The sequence below is a fragment of the Leucoraja erinacea genome, chromosome 38 (assembly GCF_028641065.1).
Source record: "Leucoraja erinacea ecotype New England chromosome 38, Leri_hhj_1, whole genome shotgun sequence".
Classification (NCBI taxonomy): domain Eukaryota; kingdom Metazoa; phylum Chordata; class Chondrichthyes; order Rajiformes; family Rajidae; genus Leucoraja; species Leucoraja erinaceus.
Window position 1 is genome coordinate 5,786,906 of NC_073414.1, and position 22,536 is coordinate 5,809,441.

The window sequence follows — 22,536 nt, forward strand, 5'->3', positions numbered from 1 at the left end:
AACACACAAAATACACTTTAACACAAACATCCACGACACAGTGACTCCTCCACATTCCGCACTGTGATGGAAGGCGAACAAAGGTTCAATATCTCCCTTCTTTGTCCTCCAGCAGTCGGGGGCCTCTAATCTTCCGTTGACGGGACGATCTTACTCCCGTAGCCTGCGGGAGGCCTCCTCGTATCCTTGGGAGGTGGAATCTTAGCTATACCGTGCCGGGCGATCTACCCCGGGTTGGGGCTAGTCGAACGCCATGCGGTTTTGGAGTTTCCCAACGTCAGTCTCAACCCGTGTCTGCGAGCTCAGAGTGGGCCATCATACATCCACGGCCCTCAGCCTCAGTACCGGCTCTCCACAGGGCTGCGTACTGAGCCCCCTGTTAAAGTCCGCAGGCCTCGGTTGGAACGTTGATCCTAGGCATGGAATCGGCTCCGATGGTAAGTCCACGACCCCGCGGTGGGGCTCGAAGTCAGTCCCGAGCGAGGCCCTCATTTTGGTCTCCTAATCTGAGGAAAGACATTCTTGCCATAGAGGAAGTACAGAGAAGGTTCACCAGACTGATTCCTGGGATGGCAGGACTTTCATATGAAGAAAGACTGGATAGACTCGGCTTGTACTCGCTAGATTTTAGAAGATTGAGGGGGGATCTTATAGAAACTTACAAAATTCTTAAGGGGTTGGACAGGCTAGATGCAGGAAGATTGTTCCCGAAGTTGGGGAAGTCCAGAACAAGGGGTCACAGGTTAAGGATAAGGGGGAAATCTTTTAGGACCGAGATGAGAAAAACACTTTTCACACAGAGAATGGTGAATCTGTGGAATTCTCTGCCACAGAAGGTAGTTGAGGCCAGTTCATTGGTTATATTTGGTTGCATTGGTTGCATTTCTTGCAGTTGCAACGGAAAGTGTCCGGGGAAAGGGTGGGAAGGGTAGAATTGACAAGGGAGTTACGAAGGGAGCGGTCTTTGCGGAAGGCAGACATGGGGGGAGATGGGAAGATGTGGCGAGTGGTGGGGTCACGTTGGAGGTGGCGAAACTGACGGAGGATTACTTGTTGTATGTGACGGCTGGTGGGGTGAAAGGTGAGGACTAGGGGGACTCTGCCACTGTGCCGCCCAATTGCACAGCCCAAACACAATAGCATTTCATTGTACCTCGGTACAAGTAACAATAATAATACAGCTAAATCTATTCCTTTGGCCCGCTGTCGATTTCGGTTTTGCAGACCAAAGTTAGGCTACAACTATAACTTGAGTTAGTCTTCATACCTGGAAACAAGTATAGCATGATTTAATGATCAGCTCGAAGTAGGATCCGGCATTGATGGGAACATGGGAGTTCCTCTCTTCACTCCCCCATCGTTGACAATCCAGCGTGTTACAGACCACGGCGGATTCATCGTAGCGTATGTTGAGGTGAAAGGCAACGTCCGCGCGTGGCATCACGCAGCTGCCGCACTGGAAGTCCACCCCGAATCTACAAAGCAGAGTTCAGTCGATCAGCTCCTTCGTGATGCTCATTGCCTCCCGCACAGCTTTGGTCACCACCACTAGCTCTGGCAGGGATCTGGAAACATGTTGCCTAAAGGCACGTTACTATTTGAAGGGAGCATCTGCGGACTAATTAATACTGCAGGAAGGAACTGCAGATGCTGGTTCACACAGAGAGTGGTGAATCTGTGGAATTCTCTGCCACAGAAGGTAGTTGAGGCCACAGTTCATTGGCTATATTTAAGAGGGAGTTAGATGTGGCCCTTGTGGCTAAAGGGATCAGGGGGTATGGAGAGAAGGCAGGTATGGGATACTGAGTTAGAAACATAGAAACATAGAAATTAGGTGCAGGAGTAGGCCATTCGGCCCTTCGAGCCTGCACCGCCATTCAATATGATCATGGCTGATCATGGATGATCAGCCATGATCATATTGAATGGCGGTGCAGGCTCGAAGGGCCGAATGGCCTACTCCTGCACCTATTTTATATGTTTCTATGTAACACCAAAGATAGATACAAATTCCTGGAGTAACTCAGCGGGACAGGCAGCATCTCTGGACAGAAGGAATGGGTGACGTTTCGGATCGAGAAGGGCTTTTTGTGTCGGAAGGAACTGCAGATGCTTGTTTACACCGAAGCTAGACTCAGAATGCTGGAGTAACTCAGCGGGTCAAGCGGCATCTGTTTCAGGTCGAGACCCTTCATCAGGTTTGAAGAAGAGTTCTTGACCCAAAACGTCACCCATTCCTTCTATCCGGAGGTGCTGCCTGTCCTGATGAGTTACCCCAGCATTTTGTGTCTATCTGCAGATGAATACTGTTACTAATGGAGGACACCTGAAGCCTCCTCCTATCTGTTTGCCTGGACTGCCAAAGTTCTTGTTGTGTTACCTCTTGGCATGACCTGGTACTTGGCCTTGAATTATCACCATCTTCCCATCTTGAAGTCCTCCCATTATAGTCCCGGTAAAGGGAATTATCTGAAAAAGAGGAATAAATACACTTAGAATACTTACAGCCACATTTTATCCCAATGAGTCTGTGTCTGCAGTGTGCAAATCGTCTCAATCTCAGCTTTCTATCAATGCCAAACTTCCTCGCAACTCTCTCATACGAAACATTTGCTTGTCTATTCAGAGTGACCTCTTGTATTTTGCTGGCGAAACACCATTGATTAAAACACAAGAGAGAAGGAAATGCATTGGTTATAACTCCATATCTATTGGGGGGGGGGGGGGGGGGGGGGGGGGGGGGTGTAAATTTGTCACGGATGAGACTGGTCTGTAAGCTAGCAGAGAGTCAATGGGTTTAGATTCAGATTCAGATTCAGATTCAATTTTAATTGTCATTGTCAGTGTACAGTACAGAGACAACGAAATGCATTTAGCATCTCCCTGGAAGAGCGACATAGCAAACGATTTGAATAAATAATAATAAGTGTCCGGGGGGGGGGGGGGTGGGGGTGGTGATTGGCAGTCACCGAGGTACGTTGTTGAGTAGAGTGACAGCCGCCGGAAAGAAGCTGTTCCTCGACCTGCTGGTTCGGCAACGGAGAGACCTGTAGCGCCTCCCGGATGGTAGGAGGGTAAACAGTCCATGGTTGGGGTGAGAGCAGTCCTTGGCGATGCTGAGCGCCCTCCGCAGACAGCGCTTGCTTTGGACAGACTCAATGGAGGGGAGTGAGGAACCGGTGATGCGTTGGGCAATTTTCACCACCCTCTGCAATGCTTTCCGGTCGGAGACAGAGCAGTTGCCATACCATACTGTGATGCAGTTGGTAAGGATGCTCTCGATGGTGCAGCGGTTTAAATTGACTTCTTCCAAGTTGTAAGACAATATAGACTACATGATTATATGAACCCTCTCCAAGACAGACGTGAAGCTCACCGTTTGACCTGTTTTTACAAAATGTTAAATGGTCAGACTACAAGACCTACACCAAACCCAAACCCAATTAGGAGCAGACGAGGGCATTCGATGCAATTTGTGATCCCAGGTACAAAGTCAGATGTGTACAGCAATTCGTTCTTCCCCCGCACAATTAAAGCATGGAATAATCTCCACCCAACTATAGTTACCCAACCAGATGCAACTAAATCAACTAAATTTAAAGTAGCTCTTTCTTCCCAATAACCCTTTTTGGCTTAAGCCCTCCCTTCACCACCTCCAGTTTAAATTCCATTTGGAATATTTTGGAGAACCAAGAAACCAAGAACATAACCTAATACTAGATGGAGAGGATGCATACCACGTTTCAATATATCAGCAATAAAAAGCAATGTCCATGCATTACATATGAATATAAAAATAGATGCACATGTAGGGCGTTTAGCCATTAGAGCCCTTCCACCATTCATAGCAAAAGGATTTGAGTATAGGAGCAGGGAGGTTCTACTGCAGTTGTACAGGGTCTTGGTGAGACCACACCTGGAGTATTGCGTACAGTTTTGGTCTCCTAATCTGAGGAAATACATTCTTGCCATAGAAGTAGTACAGAGAAGGTTCACCAGACTGATTCCTGGGATGTCGAGACTTTCATATGAAGAACGACTGGATAGACTCGGCTTTGTACTCGCTAGAATTTAGAAGATTGAGGGGGGATCTTATAGAAACTTGCAAAATTCTTAAGGGGTTGGACAGGCTAGATGCAGGAAGATTGTTCCCGATGTTGGGGAAGTCCAGAACAAGGGGTCACAGTTTAAGGATAAGGGGGAAATCTTTTAGGACCGAGATGAGGAAAACATTTTTCACACAGAGAGTGTTGAATCTGTGGAATTCTCTGCCACAGAAGGGAGTTGAGGTCAGTTCATTGGGTATATTTAAGAGGGAGTTAGATGTGGCCCTTGTGGCTAAAGGGATCAGGCGGTATGGAGAGAAGGCAGGTACAGGATACTGAGTTGGATGATCAGCCATGATCATATAGAATGGCGGTGCAGGCTCGAGGGGCCGAATGGCCTACTCCTGCACCTATTTTCTACGTTTCTATGATTCTATGTTTCGTTGGACCTTAGAATCATACAGAACTTTCCCCTGGCTGCGAACACAAGGCAACAGCCAGAGAGTTTTGTCTTTGTGGGATATCACTTAAATCTCTTGTCAGAAAAGCCTTTGGCCTGAACTGGAAAGTATTCAGCAAAGGTTTACAAGAATATAGCCAGGATATGAGGACCTGAGCTATAGGAAGGTATTAGTCAGGCTAGGACTTTATTCATTGGAGTGTAGAAAGTTGGGTTGATCTTGCAGGTGTGTAAAATTATGAGGGGGAATAGATAGGGTGAATGCACACTCATGCACAGTCTTGGCATGGATGAATTGGGCTGCAGGGGCAGTTTTCGTGCTGCATGACTCTATTTCCTACTGATGGCCCTGTGTCACCAGCACCTTCCAATTCCAGATGCTTTTGTCCCTCTTGAATGATCTTGGCTGTTTTACCTCCCAGGTTGTTTTTTTGCAATCATATAAAACGTATTCAACGAGCAAGATACAAATAATATTTTATGTGTACAGAAGAATTCTTCTTCCAAGGCCAGTCTCTGTCTCTGCCAGGATGCATCTTTTGCATCTTCCTCTTGTTCACCCATTTTGGAAAAGTGGGGAGAATAGGGAGATGGAAAATTAATGGGGGAATAAGATTGCTCCATAAAGTTACATGGATTCAATGGACTGATATGGCCTTGTTTTGCACCACATGAAAATTGACATACTTGATGACTCCCTTCTCCCTGTGCAGCCCTTACCTTGGTATGACCAATGTGAGAGGGTCAAAGTTGACAGGGATGTTCGGAGCAGATTTTTTTACACAGAGAGTGGTGGGTGCTTGCAACACGCTGCCTGGAGTGGTACTGGAAGCAGATATAGTGGTGCTGTTTAAAAGGCTTTTAGGAAGGGATGTAGAAAGTGCGGGGTCGGGGCTGAAGATGGATCACTGTCTCATCCTAAATCATCCTAGTTTGCTTATCCTTTTCTGGTAACATCTCAATTCTGGCATAAATCCAGACCGAAACATTATTTATTTATTTTTCCGAAGAATCCACCAACAATTTATTATTGTGGAGGTTTAGGGCTTGGCTGGGGCAGTAAATGTTTGCTTTGAGTTTTATTAAGTCATAATGCAAAGTACATCTACTTTATGATCCAATAATTACTATCATATCATGTTATTTAATTCTTTGATTTTGTTTTGATACTCCGGTCAGTTTCTTTTATTTATCCAGGTAGCCATGGCAGGGGTGTTAAAACTTTTCTAAGCAACTAATCAGCAATTCTTGTGATAATAGAATGTCAAAGATGCTAAACGTGGTTAATAATGTGGTTCTTGATGGTCAAATATCTCAACAGCTGACCATGCATGTTTCATGAACTCGGGATGTTGATGCAATCACTAAAACAAGTTGCGATAGAACAAATATTCATAGAATCATGAAGAGCAGAAATAAACTCTTCAATCCACCGAATCCATACCACCGTTATGCCTATCTATAATTCTATTTACCTCCACTAGGCTCATAATCCTCAACTTTCCTGTCCAAATTTCTCTTAAACATTGTAATTGCATCTACCGCTACTAACTGCTCTGGCAGCTCATTCCAGGTAATCACCGATCCTCTGTGGAAAAACATGTCTCTCAGATCACCTTTAAATTTCTCCCCTCTTATCTTTAGTCTATACCCTCTTTGACTGTCCTATCCATCATTAGGTCTGTTTCCTGTAATGGAGTAATGGCTTGCAAACTCACCAAAATAATCTCTCAAAGATAATAAAAGCAAGTCCCAGTCCCCTTCTACTCTGTTGGGACTGAGTTAATTAAATATTTAGTGGGGAATTCAACAGCATTTACTGTAACCATTGCACTGAGTTCAGTTTTGATGGACCTCAGAATCATACAGAACTTTCCCCTGGCTGCAAACACAAGGCAACAGCCAGAGAGTTTTGTCTTTGTGGGATATCACTTAAATCTCTTGTCAGAAAAGCCTTTGGCCTGAACTGGAAAGTATTCAGCAAAGGTTTACAAGAATATAGCCAGGATATGAGGACCTGAGCTATAGGAAGGTATTAGTCAGGCTAGGACTTTATTCCTTGGAGTGTAGAAAGTTGGGTTGATCTTGCAGGTGTGTAAAATTACGAGGGGGAATAGATAGGGTGAATGCACACTCATGCACAGTCTTGGCATGGATGAATTGGGCTGCAGGGGCAGTTGTTGCGCTGCATGACTCTATTTCCTACTGAGGGCCCTGTGTCACCCGCACTATTAACAACCTCTATTATAAACATCAACCTAAACCAACTGCAACTTCTCACAGCATTATTGCTTCATAGCAATAAATAAAGATATGCCTATTCAGATCAACCTTTCCATGTTATGATAAGCCATCTGTTCTCCTGTGTGTGTGTGTGTTCTTTGTTCTTTATTTCTTTGTGGAGGCACGTATTTCTGAATATGTCTATGTTTCTATTAAGATCATAGCATCAAATCCAGGACAAATAGACTCAGGAATAGTTGCTTTCCGAGAATTATAACTATTATTAATTCTAATTCACACATGCACTGATTTCACTGCCCAACATGGACTTCCATCTGTATATATGTATATATGTATGTAGCGCCACAGAATTTGTGCACCTATTCCCGCCCCCATCCCCCCCCCTTCTCACGTCTGTTTTTTGTTTTTTCTGTTTCTTGTTTTTTGTGCTAAATTGTATGTATGCACTGAGTACGAGCAGCTTTCATTTTCACTGTACATGTATAGTGACAATAAATGGCATATCTATATCTATCTAAGATCTTGGTGATCTTTTAGCTCTGTGCTACTGTAACTCCATGAGTGTGTGAGTCACATTACCCCTTCTCTTAATAAAGATAATGACAGCCTTCAATTCTATCAGTCACATCCTCAATAATTCAACATGAAGTGGTTCATATGATTAAAATAACGCTGGGAGAAAGAGGAATCATACAATGGATTACCACTGCCTTAAAATACTTTTTGGAAAAAAGGATTCATACTCTATAGAGAAGCCACAATGTGAAAAAGAATCAGGATAGGTATTGTACATGAAATCGAAGGTAGATAAAAATGCTGGAGAAACTCAGTGGGTGAGGCAGCATCTAAGGAGCAAAGGAATAGGTGACGTTTCGGGTCGAGACCCTTCTTCAGACTTCGGAAGTGAGGTGGAGTAGGCAAAAGGAAATGGGAGGAGTCAAAGGAAATGTTTGTTGAGGGTAAGGACCAGCTCCGCTAGGCGGAGGAGAGTATTTGTAGACGGGGTGGAAATTGACGAGGATTGAAAAATTGATTGAAAGACATAGCGTAGATACAGGCCCTTCAGCCCACCGAGTCTACACTGTCCACCGGTCATCTGTTCATGGTAGTTTGATATTCACCAACTATCCTCCACTCTCTACTCACCGGTGGCAATTTTCGGTGGCCAATTAACCTGTCAACTTGCACATCGTTGGGATGTGGGAGGAAATCGGAGCACCTGGAGGAACCCCACGTGGTCACAGGGACTGCTCCAGAGGTCAGGATCGAACCTGGGTCTCCGGTGCTGTGAGGCAGCAGCTCCACCCACTGTGCTGCTCCAGAAAGCACAATTAACAATAAGCCCTATAAATGAAAGATTTTAATCTTGACTTTCTTGTTAAGTCAGGCAGTGATCATTTATACAATCTGTAAGTGGAAATTCCTAGTTTTGTGATGATATTTTCCCCTGGGCTTGTGAACTTCTTTCAATCTTATTTCCTTCTATTGTTACCCAGATCCTGTTTTTTGAGAACTTCTTCAACTTACCACAACGTCACCCTGGGCTCAAACTATAATACCCTTCCAACATTCAGCTCTAGAGAGCTCTTTCGAGTTGCATCACAGCTTGAGTTGGCAAAAGCTTTGCCCAAAACTGCTGAAAAAGCAGAGTTGCAGATGTGGCCCAGTCCATCACACAGACCAGACTTTCTCCCATTGAATCTATCTACACTTCCGGCCATCTCAGAAAAGCAACCAACACAAACAAAGACTTGTCCCCCCCCACACCTACGATAAAAATGTGGATTTCAAATATGTCCGAAATGTTACACCTGGAAGACAAGAGATTCCTCCTAGCAGGCAAAGCAGACCATTTCCAAAAGAGTTGGTCTCCATTTATCGACTTATTACAAGTATAGGGTGCAACACAACTTTGAAAATAAATGGTTTCAGGACCTGGTGAGGGCTAAAGATACAAAGTAGGTATATCCCTTTTATCTTATTCTTCTTTCTTATATATTTTTTTTCTTTTTTGTTTCTTGGTTTTTCCTTTTTATTTCTTTTCTCCTTGATCCTTTTTATCTCTTTTTCAGGTTTTACATTTCTACGGGTCCCACTTGATCACCCTCTCACACACTTACTATCCTATCTAACTCTCTCTACTTTTTAAGGTTTAAAATAAGAAGTGGTACAGGAATGGTATTATGTTATCCTTGGCTTATATCGTTGTAATGTACATTACTTCTAATAAATAAAATATTAAAAAATTTAAAAAAGACTTGTCCCACCCATCATTCCTTCTTCTCCTGGTTCCCATCTGGCAGAAGGTACGGAAACTTGAAAGCATCAGATTCAGGAACAGCTTTTTCATCTGTTATCTGGCTTCTGCTGTCCTTCCATAAGCTTGGGTACTGTTTGACTCACTTCTATCCCATTGAGGACATAGAAACATAGAAATTAGGTGCAGGAGTAGGCCATTCGGCCCTTCGAGCCTGCACCGCCATTCAATATGATCATGGCTGATCATCCAACTCAGTATCCCGTACCTGCCTTCTCTCCATACCCCCCTGATCCCCTTAGCCACAAGGGCCACATCTAACTCCCTCTTAAATATAGCCAATGAACTGGCCTCAACTACCCTCTGTGGCAGAGAGAGTTCCAGAGATTCACCACTCTCTGTGTGAAAAAAGTTCTTCTCATCTCGTTTTTTAAAGGATTTCCCCCTTATCCTTAAGCTGTGACCCCTTGTCCTGGACTTCCCTAACATCGGGAACAATCTTCCTGCATCTAGCCTGTCCAACCCCTTAAGAATTTTGTAAGTTTCTATAAGATCCCCTCTCAATCTCCAAAAATCTAGAGAGTATAAACCAAGTCTATCCAGTCTTTCTTCATATAGTCCTTTGTCTAACAAACTCATGTGCTACAATGCTGAAGACCATATTCTGCACTCTGTATCTTCCCCTCTGTTCTGAGTTAGACACAAACTGCTGGAGTAACTCAGCGGGACAGGCAGCATCTCTGGAGAGAAGGAATGGGTGATGTTTCAGGTCGAGACTCTTCTTCAGACTGAATTCTTCAGTCTGAGGAAGGATCTCGATCCGAAACATCACCCATTCCTTCTCTCCAGAGATGCTGCCTGTCCCGCTGAGTTACTCCAGCAGTTTGTGTCTACCTTCGATTTAAACCAACATCTGCAGTACTTTCCTACACATTTTGTCTTCCCCTTTGCTCTAACTGTTGTACTCGAGTTTGAACTGATTGTATGTATGTATGCAGTGGTGGACTGGGTCTAAAAATATTGGTTGCCAGGAGACAAAGGGGGCCCACTTCATCAGGGGCCCACTTGCCATCGGACAAGCTGACAGTGGCCAGTCCGCCACTGTATGTATGTATGTCTGGTTTATCTGATTTGACTGGATAGCATGCAAAACAAAGCTTTTGTTTTCACAATAATAACCCTCAGGTCAAGGTCTCCACCCCTTATTCTTCCCTTTCTTTCACTGAGTCATGCAATGCAGAAACACATTCATCCATCCACCATTTCAATGCAACCATCCAGCACGTATCAACACTAGTTCCATTTACCATTCTTGGTCCAAAGACTTCTGTGCTTTGTTGATTCAAGTGATGTTCCAATCTTCTTAAATTAAAGGAGTCAGCCCCTCATAGGCAGATTCTAACCACCCTCTGGTTAATAAAATTCTTATTCAGATCCAGGGGCGGCATGGTGGCACAGCGGTAGAGTTGCTGCCTCACAGCGCCAGAGACCCGAGTTCGATCCTGACTACGGGTGCTGTGTGTACGGAGTTTGTATGTTCTCCCTGTGACCACGTGGGTTTTCTCCAGGTGCTCTGGTTTCCTCCCACACTCCAAGGAACGTACAGGTTTGTAGATTAATTGGCTTTGGTTAAAAAATTGCAAATGATCTCTAGTTTGCAGGATAGTGTCATTATATGTGGTGATCGCTGGTCGGCGCAGACTCGGTGGGCCAAAGGGCCGGCATTCGTGCTGTATCTCTAAAGTCTAAGCCCTTTCTTACCCGAATTTGGAGCTGCCTTCTCTGGGTCAAAGTTTCCCACTTTATACTCTATCTCTGTTCAATGTCAAACATTTGCTAAAGTCCACGTTGACAATGTTTACTAACCTGTCCTTGCCAAATATTATAGAACATCAGATAACACAATCAGATTCAGGTATCTCACACGCAGTTTCCTCCCACACTCCAAAGGCGTGTCGAGGTAGGTTAATTGGATCGGTTATCAATGTAAAATTGTTCCTAGTGCGTGTACGGCAGTGTTAACGTGCGGGGATTGCTGGTTGGTGCGGACTCGATGGGCCGAAGGGCCTGTTTCTACGTTGTATCTCTAAACTAAACAGAAACATACTGGCCATGAACTCTCCTTATCTCACTTTTAAAAACCTTTCATTTGCCAGACGGTTTACCTGTAAACATTTTATCCCAATGTAACAAATAAATTTGACTTTGACCAAATCAGTCTTGCTACAATTCAGCCCTTTGACTTCAGTAATGGAGAGCCAAGTTTTCCACAACAAAAAAAAGACAACAGGCTTCTGGACACTTTCAAAAGAACATATTGGCATTGGAGAGAACCGCACAAACTCATTAAAATTGCATCAAAACTCCACGATTTAGACGTGAGAAGTTAAACTAGGCCTGTTTTCCCATAAATAAAAAGAATGAAGGGATGATTTGATTAAGTTGTTTAAAATGGTAAACTAAATGGAAAAGGTAAATGGTGAGAAAGCTATTTTATATGTCGAAAGTCTATATCAAGGTAATGCAACCTTAACCTCAGAGGGCCCATTCAGGAAATGACAGCTTCATGCAAAGGAACAGAATGGTGATCAAAGATTAAAATAATCGCTTCCACTTAGTTGATTTAAGGCGTTACTCAAGTTTAACAGTTGGAGATAGTAACCATATTATCAGCCATATTAACAGCAGCCCAGGCTCAAAGACAAAATGGTTCCTTCCTCGATAAAGTCTGCTCCCTATGATGCAACTTGTACTCTGTACAGTACAGTTCTACAGTCAGACCTCATGTCATCCTCACACGTTTCCCAATCCCCCTCATTCGCCTCAATCCCTCTCATTATCACTCCCAATTCCTTTGACTCGCCCCTTCTAATTCCTCTCACTCACTTTCAACCTCTCTCCCCGCACCCCACCTCTCTCCCACAGCCCATAAAATAGATTTATTTATTGAAATCATATTCTATGTCGCTCTTCCAGGGAGATGCTAACTGCATTTCGTTGTCTCTGTACTGTACACTGACAATGACAATTAAGAGTTGAATCTGAATCTGAATCTCTCCTCCCAGCCCATCTCTCTCCCCCCAGCCTATCTCTCTCTCACAGCCCATCTCTCTCCTCCCAGCCTATCTCCCTCTCACAGCCCATCTCTCTCCCCCCAGCCTATCTCCCTCTAACAGCCCATCTCTCTCTCCCCCAGCCTATCTCCCTCTCACAGCCCATCTCTCTCTCACAGCCCATCTCTCTCTCACAGCCCATCTCTCCCCCCCCATCTCTCTCCCCCCCAGCCTATCTCACCCCCCCCCCCCAGCCCCCACCTCTCCCCTTCCCTATCATTCCCTCTCATGCTTCTTCACACCTCCTCACTCCCTCTCAATGTCCCCCCATCTTTCTCTGCCCCTCCCCTTACTCTACCCGTCCCTCGCCCTCTCAATTCCTCTCACTCTCCCTCAACTCACCTCCATCCCTTTCCCCAGTCCCCCTCTCTCTCCTCCCTCTCATGATCCTTAACATACCACACTCCCCCCCCCCCCCTCCCCAGTCCCTCTCACTCTCTCCCCTCCCACTGTTCCTCGCCCTCCCAATTATTCACCCCACTCTTGCTCGCCTCCTCTCTCCCCCCTCCTCGCTGTCCCGTCTCCTCCTCTCCCTCAGTCTCGCTGGTCCCCCAGCTCTCTGACGACCCTCCACCCACCCAGAACCTCATCAGACCCACCACACCTCCCTCTAAAACCTCTCACCCTCTCCTCTTTGCCCTAAAGTCCCTTAAACGTGGGAGAAACAAGGAGAGAAGGGTCGCGGCCACTGTCAGGGGCGTGGGACCGACTAGCGAAGCGTAACAACGGGGGGGTGGGATAGCTGCTTCTCACCGGGTTGTAGATGGGCTGCTGTGCCATCATTTTGTGTGATCTCAGCGTCCTCCTCTCCGCTTTAGATAAACCGAAACAAGGATTGAGAGGACGAGTGTTGCGTACGGTCTCTTATATACGAACAGGAAATAAACGCGGGTTGGGACCAGGCTTCCTCAGCGAGAAAACGAAACTCTAGTTTGTTTGTTTCGTTTCTTTCGAAATCCACATCAACAATCGGATCCCCTCCCCCTCGGTATTGCCACAAAGAGAGACCAAGCTGATGACACGAGCTGTTTTGTGATCAGACACCTTTTATTTTTTTTACCCCAGGTAATTAGGTACAAGGGTTGACTAAATGACTGCTTCCTATAGTCCCCAGATCCAAGATACTGCTCATCTAGGCAGCCAGACATCTGGATCCCCACGTTTTTCTAACCATCTTGTCCTTAGTTTGAACTTTCAGCTTGGTATGTGTTTAACAAAAGCTGAAACGTTCAACTATGTAGTCACATTTCACTGAAGTCACAAGAGAATGCAGATTCAAGATTCAAGTGAGTTTATTGTCATGTGTCCCTGATAGGACAATGAAATTCTTGCTTTGCTTCAGCACAACAGAACATAGTAGGAGAGTGTACACAGTGTTAAAGAGGGAACTGCAGATGCTGGAGAATCGAAGGTTACACAGAAAAGCTGGAGAAACTCAGCGGGTGCAGCAGCATCTATGGAGCGAAGGAAATAGGCAACGTTTCGGGCCGAAACCCTTCTTCAGACTGATGTATACAAGAAAGGGAAAAGGAGGAGTTATTGGGAGGAGACAGCAGGGGAGCTGAGGAAAGGGAGGAGACAGACTAACAGAATTGGGAGAAGTCGATGTTCATGCCCCCGGGGTGCAGACTCCCCAAACGGAATATGAGGTGCTGTTCCTCCAATTTCCGGTGCTGCTCACTGTGGCCATGGAGGAGACCCAGGACAGAGAGGTCGGAGGCGGAGTGGGAGGGGGAGTTGAAGTGCTGAGCCACCGGGAGGTCAGCTTGGTTATTGCGGACCGAGCGGAGGTGTTCGGCGAAACGATCGCCCAACCTCCGCTTGGTCTCACCGATATAGATCTGCATGGACTACAAAACAGATCAGCGTGTCCATATACCATTGTATAAATATATACACACATGAAGATGCTTGAGAAAAAGAGACAATGTGCTGGAGGAACTCAGGGCAGGCTGATGGTCAGATGAGGTTTCGGGTGGGTACCATTCCTCAGGCTTCAAGAAGGGTTCCAACCCGAAACATCATCTTTTTGTTTGAGAAGGAACTGCAGATGCTGGAAAATTGAAGGTGGACAAAAATGCTGGAGAAACTCAGCGGGTGGAGGCAGCATCTATGGAGCGAAGGATTAATAGGCAACATTTCGGGCCGAAACCCTTCATTCCCTCCACGGACGCTGCCTGTCCTGCAGAGCTCCTCCAGCACTTTGAGTTTGCTCAAGGTTCTTCTCATTGGAAGAAGATAGAACAGTACAGCGCAGAAATAGGCCCTTCGGCCCACAATGTCGGTGCCGTACATGATGTCAAGACCAACTCTTGTCTGCCCGCACATATTCCACATGCCTCCATTCCTTGTGCCCATCCAAGAGCCTCTTAAATAATCTCATATCTGCCTCCACCACCTCTGGCAACACATTCCAGGCACTCACCACCCTCTGTGTAACAAACTTGCTGCATACATCTCCTTTTAAACTTTGCCCTCCCGCCTTAAAGCGTTGCCCCTTAGTACTTGATAATCCCATCCTGAGGAAAAGATGTTGTACGATCTTGTCAGGAAAGGAGCAAACGAGGATGCTTCAAATACGATACTATGATGCAGCAGGTCAAGTCCAGTCAAGTCACTTTTATTTATATAGCACATTTAAAAAACAACTCTCGTTGGCCAAAGTGCTTTACATTGGTATAAGAATAGTATAACAAACAACATTGGTTCATAGATTAAATACAAACATCACTACATACATATAGCCCTCGCTCAGAGGACGTCAAGAAAGGCTTTTTTTTAATTTAATTTTTTTTATATGAAACTACTTTTATTCAAAAAATAAAAATAAACAGAGTATTAACACAATCAAAGACTGCCTATGTTGACAGTTTACAAACAAACGATCCTCAAATTAATATAACGTCAACTTTATCAACAAAACACTCGACCTAGTCACGTACTAGTAGGATGAGGAAAAGCTTCTATAACAACACAATCACATTGCTGAACTCGGAGTCCCGACGATAGATTTCTCTGGTCCCTCCGTCCCCTTTGTTTAATCATTCTGTATTTCCTGATTATTCTGTATCTTCCCTCTTTCTATTTTTTTTGTTTTTCTTTATGTACAACTACTACGGACTGACGCAAAACTGCATTTCGTTGTACTGATACTTGTATTTGTGCGATGACATTAAAGTTGAATTGAATTGAATTGAATTGACCTCCAACGGCGACCAGCATTCATGGAAGGCCTCCAAAGTCCCCATAGACACCGCTTGTTCCCTCTCCAGGGACAGGCGGGCATGGACGTAGACCCGGAAAAAGCTCAAGCAATTTAAAAAACACTTAAACAAAATTATCAAATTAAAATATTAACATTTTTATCTATACTATATTCAACCTCCTTTGGTGACCAGCGTTCACAGAAGGCCTCCAGAGTTCCCCGTGGACACCGCGTGTTCCTTTTCTAGGAACACGCGAGCTCGGACGTAAGCCCGGAAAAGGGGCAGGCAGGCGACTGCTGTGCGGCCATCGACTGCCCGCTGCCTGGACCCGCGAATGGCCATCATGGCCAGGTCCAGGAGCAGACCGACAGGGAGACCCCCTCCTCCCTCCCATCCATCGCCCCTCTGTACCGGGTGCCCATAAATTAAAAGAAAGGCTTGGGAGTAGAGATGAGTTTTAAGTCTCGACTTAAAGGAGTTTCCAGTGAAGGTGGTGGAGGCAGGTTCGTTTTTATCATTTAAAAATGAATTGGATAGTTATATGGATGGGAAGGGAATGGAGGGTTATGGTCTGAGCGCAGGTATATGGGACTAGGGGAGATTATGTGTTCGGCACGGACTAGAAGGGTCGAGATGGCCTGTTTCCGTGCTGTAATTGTTATATGGTTATATGGTTATATGATGGAGGGGGCAGTTCTGATGGGAAGGGGGATGCTGTTCCGCAGTCTAGGAGCTGCAACCGCAAAGGCGCAGTCGCCCCTGAGGTTATGCCTAGATGTTCAGCAACCCCAAGTCAGCCAATCTGAGGGACCTGGAGGTGGTGTGGTGGGTAAGCAGACTTTTGATGTAGGTGGGGGGTAGGTGTAGGTAGGTAGCTGGCCCAGTGACCCAGTGCAGTAGTGGCACTACCTGCTGCATCATGGTATCGTACGTGAAGCATCCTAGTTTGCTCATCCTTATCTGACAAGATCTTACAACATCTCAGTTGAGGTGTATATCCAGACATAAAACTTCAACTGTTTCTTTTCCCAGAGAAAATAATCCAAAAGCGATATTTTGTTGTGGAGGTTGAGGTGAATAAATAAATGCTTAGAGTTAGATTCAGTCATAATACAAAGTACTTCTACCTTGTTATCCAATACTTACTATCCTGACATAATGTTTTATTCATGGTAGACAAAAAATGCTGGAGAAACTCAGCGGGTGAGCCACCATCTCTGAAGTGAAGGAAAAAGGCAACGGTAATGTTTTATTCATGATCATTTTGTCTCCTGACTCCGCTGGGCGTTTTCTTTTATGTATCCAGTAACTGTGGAGTCCTTTCTGAGCAAACTAATCAGCATTTCGCAGCAATTCTTATGATAACGGAATAAGCAAATATACTGAACATGATTACGGTTTGTTTTTTAATAGTCAAATATTTCAACAGGTGTCCAACGTTACTTGGGATGATGACGCAAGCATTAAAACAAGTTGTGATAGAACAGATGGTTATCAAACCGCGAAGCGCGGATATACTGTAAGCTCCAATGCAACCATGATACCTGTTGATGCAAATCCTAATTACCTGTATTAGGCATAGCTCTCTATGTCTTTCTAATCTAAATTATATTCAAACGTTGTATTTGGTTCTCACTCTACCATCTGCTTTGACAACTCATTCCGTATAATTGCCACTCTCTGTGTGGTCATTTGCACCTCGATCCCCTTCAAATGTTTCCCCTCTCACCAGTCAAAGTCAAAGTCAGTTTTATTCATCACATGCACCCGAAGGTGCAGTGAAATGAATTTGCCAGCAGCGATGCACTTAAAAAGAACACACAATACACAATCAGTCTGAAGAAGGGTTTCGGCCCGAAACGTTGCCTATCTCCTTCGCTCCATAGATGCTGCTGCACCCGCTGAGTTTCTCCAGCATTTTTGTGTACACACAATACACAATAAGATTTAACATAAACATCCACCACAGCATTCTTCACTCTGGTGGAAGGCAACAAGGTTCAGCCAGTCCTCCTCCTTTGTTTACCCGTGGTCGGGGTCATAATCCCTCCGTAGTCGCCGCTATGGACTGCCCGATGTACAGGCACTCTTGTCGGGATGTTAGACTGTCCTACCCATCGTCATTTTGTGCCGAAGGGCCTGTTTCCAAGCTGTATCACGGTTAACTCAACATCCATCTTCTGTAATTGATCAATTGCTGTAAATGACTTGGAAACACATACACCAAGTGTTCTCTTAAAGGTAATAAAGGCCGTTGGGTATTTATAGGAGACTTAATGGTATGGATGGTTCCAAGTGTATGTAAGTAAGATGAAAGTCCACAAATCAGCCACTCAAGCAACGGTCCCTGGAGCACGGTAGAGAAAGGCAACTGTGCGGTGAACACAGATTGTTCATTTTTATTTCTTTTAAATTTATTTTATTAGAAGCAATTGTACAAGAATAAGGCAATCGGCATGAAAGTTATACAATTTTCGTACAGCTTCATTTTTAACATTAATACATAAATCAAAAGAAAAAGAGAAAAAAGGAAAGAATAAGAAAAATGCAATAGACAGAGAGGAAAAGACTCCTCAACTACCGAAGGAGTGCAAGAAGAACAAAAGAGAAAGAAAAAAAAGATGGAGATATGCCCCAATTGTCCTTCCGCCCCCCTCACCCATCCCAAGCATCGGTTTTTGACTGTTTCACTGTTCTATTACAATCCATGTTCTCGGATATCAATATCTAAATCCAAATTTTATAAGTTATTTATGTCATGACATCGGTTGGAAGCTCCATACCCAATCTTGTTGCGCTTATGTGCAATGACAATAAAAGATATTATTATTATTATTATTATTATTATTATTATTTAAATTTGAGTTCAACCATTCTGTTGTTGAAGAAATTCAGTGAAAGGAGACCATGTTTTCAAGAATTGGTGTGAACACAGATTGTCATGAGAGGAAGGAAGCCTGGCTAATATCAGACATGTACACGTGACATTAGAGGGATGCAACGTTTATCGATGAGTTCCATTGAAGAGATGTCTTGTCATGATCTGGTCCCTGACCAGTGACAGGGCCTCATCCCACATTGGTCAAGAAATAAAAGTTCAACAGTTGTAGACGGGTCAAGGAATGAAGCCTGTGATCTGTAAAGTTAAAGTCAAAGTCAATTTTATTCTTCACAATTTTAGTATTACATTAATACTTAAATTTTGGAATGGTACATCAATACCAACGCTTAAAATGTGGATTGCAAATATGTTGGACACCGCTCATCTTGAGGAAATGCGATTCCTCCTAATGGATAAATCGGACCAATTCATAACGAGTTGGTCTCCATTCGTCGTTTTTTTGGAATCATATGGTGGCAACACAATTGTAAAAAATAACTGTTTCAGGACTGGACGAGGGTTGGTCAAGATTATAAATAATGATCTCCTTTTCTTTTTTATTTTATTTTCTTTTCTCTATTTTCTCTCTCAACTTTCTTCATTTACTCGTTTTCTTTCTTCACACACTATATATTTCACATCTTTCTATCCTTTACTATCTAACTTATTTTTCTTATTCTAATCTTTTTTCAATGTAACAAAAAAAAAAAAAGAAGTTGTACATAAAATGTATTATGAAAATATATATTAGGCACTTTGGTGCCATATGACTGTACTTACTTCTAATAAAATAAAATATTTAAAAAAAAAAACAAAAGTCAATTTTATTCTTCACAATTTTAGTATTACACAATACAAACACATTCAGTTATGATTAATGTATAATAATCACAATATGGGTTGATTTTTAACATCCTAGAACTTTGTATCCTGGATAGGTCCTTGCGTATATTTTAGTTTAGTTTAGATATACAGCGCAGAAACAGGCCCTTCGGCCCACCGAGTCCGCGCCGACCAGCGATTCCCGCACATTAACGTTATGCTGCACACACTAGGGAGAAATTACAATTATACCAAGCCAATTAACCTACAAACCTGTACGTCTTTGCCGTGTGGGAGGAAACCGGAGGACCCGGAGAAAACCCACGCAGGCCACAGGGAGAACGTACAAACTCCGAACAGACAGCACCTGTAGTCAGGAACGAACCCGGGTCTCTGGCCATGTGAGGCAGCAACTCTACCGATGCATCATAAACCAATGAATAAAGTAACTCGAGTTTAGGACATGTTATAGCAAATGTGCCCAGTGGAACTGAATCCCCATAAAACTGTATAATTGTCATATGTACCGACAATGGAACAACAAAATTCTCATGGGACGGTTGTCGTTGCTTCATTAGCCATCTGCTCAAAGCGAGCATAGAAAGCATTAAGGTTATCTAGTAGTGCCGCACTGTCACCAGTGATGTTGCCTGACTTCACTTTGCAGCCAGTTAGGTTATTCAGACTTTTCCACATTCTGGGGGCGTCTGAATGATTTACTGGGACTCGGGTTTGTCCCGGAATTGTCTCTTGGCATCCTTGACAGCTTTGCGGAGACCACAGCGAGCTTTCTTCTACATCTTTGGGATCCATTGCCTTGCATGCAGCGGACCTGGCCTTCACCAGCAAATGGACCTCACGGTTCATCCATGCTTTCCGGTTAGGGAACACTTGGATTGTCTTTGCAGAACGGTAGTCACGGCAGTGGCGTACCCATTCAGGTTTGCTGCAGAATCCCTCAATATGGACCCGTCCACTGACTCAAAGCTGTCCCGTAGGGTATCATCCATGTCCACCGACCACCATTGACCACACCGACCAAAACTCTCTGTACCAGATATTCCTGCTTCAGTTTTTATTAGTAGACAGGAATTAAAAGCACAGCTAAGTGATCAGAATTCCTGAAATGTGGCCCGAATGAAGGTCAGAGCATTCCGGGAGTGTTCTACATTCCATGTCGGGTGACAGTACATCTTGAAAACAGCAGGTCCCTCAATCAAACAAAAAAATGCTTCCTTTGACCGGAAGTGGATGTTTAACAGTCAACGAAGACACACCCAGTTAGTGTTGATCATGAAGGAGAAAGTGATCAAGTTAGCGATATCAAAGAAAGTAAATGTTTTGTGCAGGAAGGAACTGCAGATGCTGGTTTAAACGGAAGATAGACACAAAAAGCTGTTGCCCAAATCTCCGTCTTTGGCAACAAGCTGAGCTTTACAGCATGCAGCTTAAGAAGCAAACTTGGTTGGAAAGGAAAAACAAGCATGTTATTTTGTAGGTACACAAAAATGCTGGAGAAACTCAGCGGGTGCAGCAGCATCTATGGAGCGAAGGAAATAGGTAACGTTTCGGGCCAAAACACTTCTTCAGACAACTTAAAGGATACAAGATAGTGCCGGAAGCCCATGTACTTTAATTTAGTTTAGAGATAGTTTAGCGCGGAAACAGGCCCTTCGGTCCGTGCCGACCAGCAATCCCCACAAATTAACACTATCCTACACCCAATAGGGACAATTTTTACATTTACCAAACCAATTAACCTACAAACCTGTATGTCTTTGGAGTGTGGGAGGAAACTAAAGATCTCAGAGAGAAAACCCACGCGAGTCATTTTGTAGTTGATCATGCATCACCTAAAGTACTGTAAGTTCACACACCTGGAGACACCCTGCATCTTCAAGGTGGTGGTAGAGGAGAGGGTCGGTGCCGGTGGGCGGGCTGTGTGCTCGTCTCTGGGGGTCTTGGGGTCTTGGGGTCGGTATCAGGAGGTGCCCTGGCACACGGAGGCTGAGCAGGAGCTGCGGGACGGTAGAGTGGACGTCTAGTCCGCGGGTCGATGAAGTCGGGCCGCTGGAGGCCCTGCAGCAGCCGGCCAGATGGCGTTGACCACAGAGGTCGGATGAGCACAAATCAGCCTAAGAGAGGGCATGCGAAGTGGAGGCGGTCAACATCAGGGCCAGGCTAGTACGACCCCTGCTACTCCAACCCAGTGCCACTGATAGGACAATGGGCCTTTAAAGCCAAATTAGACTGTGTGTTTTTAAGAACTTTGAACTTAAAGGATACAAGATAGTGCCGGATGCCCACGTACTTTAGTTTAGTTTGGAGATAGTTTAGCGCGGAAACAGGCCCTTCGGCCCACCGGGTCCGCGCCGACCAGCGATCCCCACAAATTAACACTATCCTACACCCACTAGGGACAATTTATACATTTACCAAACCAATTAACCTACAAACCTGTATGTCTTTGGAGTGTGGGAGGAAACTAAAGATCTCAGAAAAAACCCATGCAGGTCATGGTGAGAAGGTACAAATTGTACAGACAGCACCCGTAGTCGGGATCGAACCCTGGTCTCCAGAGCTGCCTTTGTTGTAAGGCAGCAACTCTACTGCTGCGCCACCGTATAATCTACTATTCCTTCATTATCGTTGTGTGAGAGATGGCAACTTCACAGGGCCCACCCTGTTTCGACTAATGCAATCTATCCGACGTGCACAAACAAAAGATCAAATAGAACAAGTTGACCCACAACTTTAGGCTGTGCACGCCATGCGCAAGCAGAAGATTCTTGTACTTTGGGCTTTTGTATCGTAAGATTTAACAGAATTATATATAAAAATGTTTCCCTGCATCTCGGTACACATGACAATATTGTCCCATTGAGCCACAGAACTGTTTGAGGAATTTTGTGATTCAACTCATAAAGTCATAAGTGATAGGAGCAGAATTAGGCCTTTCGGCCCATCAGGTCTACTCTGCCATTCAATCATGGCTGATCTATCTCTCCCTCCTGCCTTTCTCCCCATAACCCCTGACACCCGTACTAATCAAGAATCTATCTATCCCTATGGTATGGTAAGGGAAAGAAGATGTGTGGGGGAAAGTTATTTTACACATAGGGTGGTGAGTAACTGGTTTATCGTAAAGGATGACTCGTTACCTCAGAGGAGACAAAGACAGCCTCTATGCGGCCTCCTCCATGAGTAGCTTACAGGCTCATAAACCCACAAAGCGAAACCAATGTCTTTACCGCGTCTGCAGACCGCTAAAAGCCATGCCTCCCCAGGCCAGGCGGCACCATTAAATGCCGCCAACTATCGAGGTTTAGCGCCACTGCAGCTCAATGTTGAAGGCCTTACCACCGCCAAGCTCAACGTCATCGAACAGTTACCACGTGATCTCTCTCCCAGTTTTATCTTGTCAGTAACTTGCATTCAGTTCCTTCATGCACAAAACTTTGGTCAGGGTGGCAATTGTTGCAGTTTCAATCACTTCCTCCAAAAGTT

General features: G+C 44.5%; 1 protein-coding gene across 2 annotated transcripts in view; it reads right to left on the minus strand.

The window, feature by feature from the left end:
* Positions 1-13,044, minus strand: part of LOC129714183 (galectin-4-like) — a 36,720-nt gene extending 23,676 nt beyond the window's left edge. The window contains exons 1-3 of one of the 2 annotated variants that reach the window (XM_055663692.1): positions 12,874-13,044; positions 2,381-2,469; positions 1,268-1,475 (exon numbers count right to left, since the gene is read on the minus strand). In XM_055663692.1, coding sequence (XP_055519667.1) covers positions 1,268-1,475; positions 2,381-2,469; positions 12,874-12,903 — 327 coding nt within the window. In that variant the 5' untranslated portion in view covers positions 12,904-13,044. The remainder of the gene's footprint in view (positions 1-1,267; positions 1,476-2,380; positions 2,470-12,873) is intronic. The other variant, XM_055663693.1, reaches the window with a different exon arrangement.
* Between the last annotated feature and the right edge of the window lie 9,492 nt (positions 13,045-22,536).